The sequence below is a fragment of the Musa acuminata genome, chromosome BXJ2-3, assembly GCF_036884655.1.
Source record: "Musa acuminata AAA Group cultivar baxijiao chromosome BXJ2-3, Cavendish_Baxijiao_AAA, whole genome shotgun sequence".
Classification (NCBI taxonomy): domain Eukaryota; kingdom Viridiplantae; phylum Streptophyta; class Magnoliopsida; order Zingiberales; family Musaceae; genus Musa; species Musa acuminata.
In genome coordinates, this window is record NC_088340.1 from 38,294,574 (window position 1) to 38,299,908 (window position 5,335).

A 5,335-nucleotide genomic window follows, 5' to 3' on the forward strand; every position below is an offset into this window, starting at 1 on the left:
AGATTTGCATATAAAGTTAAAAAAATATTTTAATAAAATTAAAAATTAAAAGAGAGGATAGCTTCGTTGAAGCCACTATTTCACTTTCATAAATATAAAAAAATTAATATAATTTTTAAAAATATAACGATATAAATATTAAAAATAAATAATTATAAAAATAATATGTATTTAGTCTAATATCACCTTAAGTGAGAAAGAAATACTAAGATGACGTCGTTGCGTCAACACGAAGCAATATCGTGGCTTCTTTATTCGATTCCTCGAATCCAGTCTGAGATCGCATCCTACCCGCTCGACTTACCCTCTTTTCGCTTTCTTCTCCCAACGCAAGCCTTTCTAGGTAGGCCCCACACATCCCGGTGGTGACACGAACAGAAGGAGCCATCGGCGGGTAGTCTGTCGGTAACGCCAAACATTACTCTCCGTTTTTTCCCGACAACTTTATAGGATCCCGCTTCGCTTTCGTGTCCCGTCGCGAATCGGATCGCAACCATTTCACCTTCTCGATGAGCGCCACGCCACTTGTCGTCCGCTTGGTCGTATGGTAAGTCGTTGCCTGATGCGCTCCTCTGCTCGGCTTTAACCTCTGGGGATCACGCGGGTGAGAGACGCAGAGCGGCTGAGTGAACGAGATGAGTGGAGGAGCCATGAAAACCGCCGCGAAAGCCGCGACCCTCTGCGGCTACCGATTGGTCAGCCCGCTCGCCGGCCGTGCGTCGGCAATCGCGCGGTGGCCTTTCAAACCGGTCAACGTGACCGTCTCCGCAGCGGCACCGGCCGCCGAGGGAGGGCCGTCGATCTCCGTCTCCACGTCCGATAACGGTCTCCAAGATGCGGTTCCTGTCTCGGCGGTCCAGAGGCCGCCGTTGGAGACCCATGACCGGGAGACCAAAGACGAGAACTTCGATGGGTGGGCAGAGTACGAGCAGGGGATCACCTTAGATCCGGTGCAACCCGCCTCAAGGCTCGTGTTCGGGTCCATTCCGACACTGGAGGAGGCCAAGGAGGCCACTTCCGATCTGATAGATGCCTTTGACAAGTAAGCTTCGTCTTTGAACTCTCCTTTTCTTAAACGTTTGATGGAGTTTCTCTCTTTATCTAATAATCGGGAATACTTCCCCCAAATTCCGTGTTCTATGAGCGGAAATTTTGTGAAGGGCACAAGTTTAGTAGGATTGACATTAGTGGCTCAAGCTATTCATTTCCGTCGTCTTTAGTTATATTGTACGCGATATAAGAAAGTTACTTTTGCCTGTGCATCCAAATGAGGATTTTCTGGGGAAAAAGGTAAACATATTTGAGTTCTTGATTTCATTTTGAAGATTTTATTGGTCAATTTTAGTGATCGGAATCTTTTAGGTAAGATCACTACAGTTAAATCTCCAATTTGTGATATCTTATGATTAATAAAAATACCAAGCAAGTTTGATCTCAGTATTGAAATCATTCACATACTGGACATGAACTTACTGTAAATGATTACAAGCTTTAATGTGTTGGCTAATGCAAGATTGGCTAGGATATTGGGGATAATGGTGTAACATACTGGCTTTGCAGTGTTGGTGTTCGAGAGGAATATAGACAACTTGTTTAGAGTTTCTCCAGTAACAAATTTAAGGGCCAAAGATAATTTTTTTATTTATAAAGAAATTGAATTATGGTTTTTCTCCTCATATCGATTATTTAAAAAAATGACAAGAGCAGAAGCCAAACATAGAGAGGGCCAATGGACATCATTAAGTCTGATGGTAACATCAAATCAAATATTTTTTTTCGAATAACACATGATACATCATAAATTTGGACTGAGAATTTCACATAATGTAGAGAAATCATAATAACCCCTTAAACTACTTAGGGTTTGCATAAGATAAGTTACCAACCATATTAGGTTACTTAATTATGAAAATATTTTCTAAATTTATCTATATCATGGTTATTTGGAGCTTAAACCTTGATCCTCGATCAGATTTCTATCTTTGATTGGGATATCTCTTTGAACTATTTTTCACTCCTTTAATTCAGATTTTGACCTCATTTTGAAGAATATCTTCTTGTGTGTCTTGATCACATTATTTATCATGTGAATTGAATATATTTATCTTTTTATTCCTGTAAACTAATGAAATGTTGAAAATACTTAATACCACAAGCAATTCTTTAGTACCATTTATCTTAAGAGGTAAGTAAACAAACATGGGTATACCCATGGGAGTAATAGTACGACAAATACATTGATTCAAATAAATACTCCCTCTTAAAATAAGGAGTCCTCTATAGGGATAGCATCAACTGAGTGGACTGAGTGGAATATATCAAGATACATGTCTGGTCGATACCTGTTGTAATCAGATCTTGAGTTCATTTTGGACTCTTTAACTGAGGAGAGAAGGATGTTATGATAAACATAAATAACTATAACCAGCTAGATTTCTATAAGCAATGCCAATAAATAAATCCCTTGACAAACTCATTTAAGCTATAAATAGCAAATGTGATCAAAGCTGAAACATAATGTCCTTATCTCGGCTTCTAACCCAATTATGATGCCAAAATACATAAACAAAACAATAGAAGTCTAACAAATGTTTCTATTGAAATAATAGGAAAATAAAGTTTGACTAATTCTAGTACAACCAAGACAGTAAGCTAAATTAGTTTCAACTTTGCTCCAACATAGCATTAATTAACAAATATTGACAGGATTTAGTGCACAAGAAAATTTGATTTTGTTTTTAGATGTCATGAGGTGAAGGAAAAAAAACGAAAAGGACCTGGTTAGAAACAGTATGCAGGCACTTGATTACCCTTACCTATGTGTTTAAATTATGGGACATGGCCATGTACCTTGCCCTAATAGACTGTTAATAGGAGCTATGTTGCAGTGAATGTTTTTTTATTTTATTTTATTTTATTATAGGTTAATGTTCTATCAAGGTAGAATGACAAATAATGATTCTAGACAAGTGTTAGGTGTGAATAAGAGGTAGGATTCTTTGAAAGGAATCTAAGGAATTTAAAATCCAGCAAAGTCCTATGTTTTTTACCTTGGTGCATAAAACATCTCTTAGGATTCACATGTTCTCTTTCACTCTTTGAAATAATGTTGATGTCATAATCGGGAACATAGTTATACACAGAAGAGTAGGTTGAGCTGCATTCTAAATTTGTGTACATGTAATTACATGATGGATGAGATTCAAGGGCGCTGAACTGTTTCCTCCACCATTTGAGATTTATATAAGATATTGTATTGTACTTTCATCAAAGTTTTCTGATTCTTATGCAACAAAAAAAAGGAAAGAAAAAACACAAAGTTGACTTCATGGTACAAACTCATGCTTCATCTACGAAACAATTTCAACTTTTCTTTGTCGTCTGTGATGGTGGTCTGGGAGGGAGAGGCATAGTTTCTAATAGCACAACATGGTATTGAGTCTATTGACTAAAAGCAATTGTTAAGAGAAGCATACAAGTGGGTTGCCACTGCACATGTTGAAACTTAACACAGTGCACTAATTAGTGCCTTTGTTGCAGGGTGTATCCTCCAAGCCACAATGTTCCTGCCATAGAAGTTGCTCATAGGTCTGCCCACCATGAAGCTTCATCAATCATTCCATCAATGCCTAGGCATGTGGTTGAAACATTTTCACTGCTGCAACGAAGCCCTGAAGTTCAGGTTCAAAATAATACAGAAGTCTTGGGATCTCAAGATACACTTCTGCATGAATTTGGGCATGGATTTTGTTGTTCTTGAGCATACTTATGATTGCTAAAATTTTCTATTGCACATGATATTAGCGTTTCACACTAGCATAACCCTATGTCTCATATTCATGGTTAAGCATTTTTGTAGTGGTTTGTAATATTTTATACAAGATCTTGGTTGTGATGGACAATATACTGACTAGAAGGATTCAGGTGATGATTGCTAATCGTTCATTTTTTTTATTTTATGTACATATAGTTGCAGTTTTCCTTACAATTTTTATATTATTTTCTTCTTTCCTCTAATTACCAAATTATGTAGTTCACCTCCTCTTGTACATGATTGTCTTCCTGTCCAAACTTGCTATCGTATTTAAGGATCATTCAGAGTAATGCTTGTGTCTTGCCAGCAACTTATGTTTGTTAAGTTACTTTCGGCATTAACGGTCATCCACTTAAAATACTGCAGATTACATGGAAAGTCAAATGGTGGTACTGTTTGATGAGATCATGCTCTTCAGCATGAAATAACGGCACAAAGGACTCAATTATTGTCAGTAGCTATATGACTTGTCTAGTATCCACTTAGAATGTAATAATGACCCAAAGGACTCAACCACTGTCATTAGCAGAATTGTAACTTGTCTAGTATTTGCTTGTAGATCTGTAATATTGTTATACTGTTGAAAGTTTGGTGAAATTTGGTGACTCATTTACATAAATATGACAGCAGCCAGAATTTCCGTCATCTGCTCAGATGATATTTCTTTAGTAGAGAATCACTAGGATTTGAACACATTGTGGTACTTGGCTGATTCTTCTTCTTTTGTTTTTTATATCTTGGTTTAAACATAAAACATCTATGTAGATTCCCTGGGAATTGCAGTCTATTTCTGTGATTCTATGTGCAGACTGTGGTTGCTTCAATCGCTTCGGATGAGAATGTCTGGAACGCTGTGATGAAGAACGAAAAAGTGATGGAATTCTACAAAACTCACCTGTCAGGTAAGCATCTATTCACCTCTACAAACATCTGAGTTGTTACGAATGAGACTGATCTCAGTTTCTTCTGCAGTTGTTCATCCTGAACCAAATGTCACCACAGAGGTGCCTGTTGCTGAAAACGATCATGGATCTTCTTGTGCCAAAGCAAATAAAAGCTCAGCATTCTCAGACTTTCTGCATAATGTGAAGAATAAAGTGGTAGAAATCGCATGCAACATATCCAGCCTCCTTCAAGAACATTTCGGGAATTCATCAGGGACTTCCAGCCCAAAGACTACTGATGGACCATTTGCCCAGTTTCCTATGGGAGCATCCTTAATGACTCTGGCAATTACCGTAATCATGGTTGTATTGTTCAAAAGAGTATAGATTGAGATGCTGTCAGGACTAAATGCTTGTACTTTTGTGTGTTGGGATGCACTGAAAACTCTTCTGTTATCCATGTATCCATGTATCCATGTATGACTATTAATCTTCTTTCTTCTGTTTGTGTAGTTATTTGCCAGTAATATGTACATGTAGAGATGTTTACTGTCATTATTTGGGCGTTCATGTCTTTTGGAGTCTGACCACTCTGCTCGGGCTGGTTTGATCAGCATGGAAAAGTATCTGGCTGATT

The 5,335-nt window shown here is 37.8% G+C and overlaps 1 protein-coding gene across 1 annotated transcript; it reads left to right on the top strand.

The window, feature by feature from the left end:
- The first annotated feature begins 595 nt into the window (after positions 1 to 595).
- LOC103979052 (uncharacterized) lies at positions 596 to 5,200 on the top strand. Its single transcript, XM_009395070.3, has 4 exons — positions 596 to 1,042; positions 3,541 to 3,682; positions 4,623 to 4,716; positions 4,787 to 5,200. Exons 1-4 carry the CDS (start codon positions 636 to 638, stop codon positions 5,083 to 5,085), a joined length of 942 nt encoding a protein of 313 aa, XP_009393345.2. The 5' UTR covers positions 596 to 635; the 3' UTR covers positions 5,086 to 5,200.
- Positions 5,201 to 5,335: the final 135 nt, after the last annotated feature.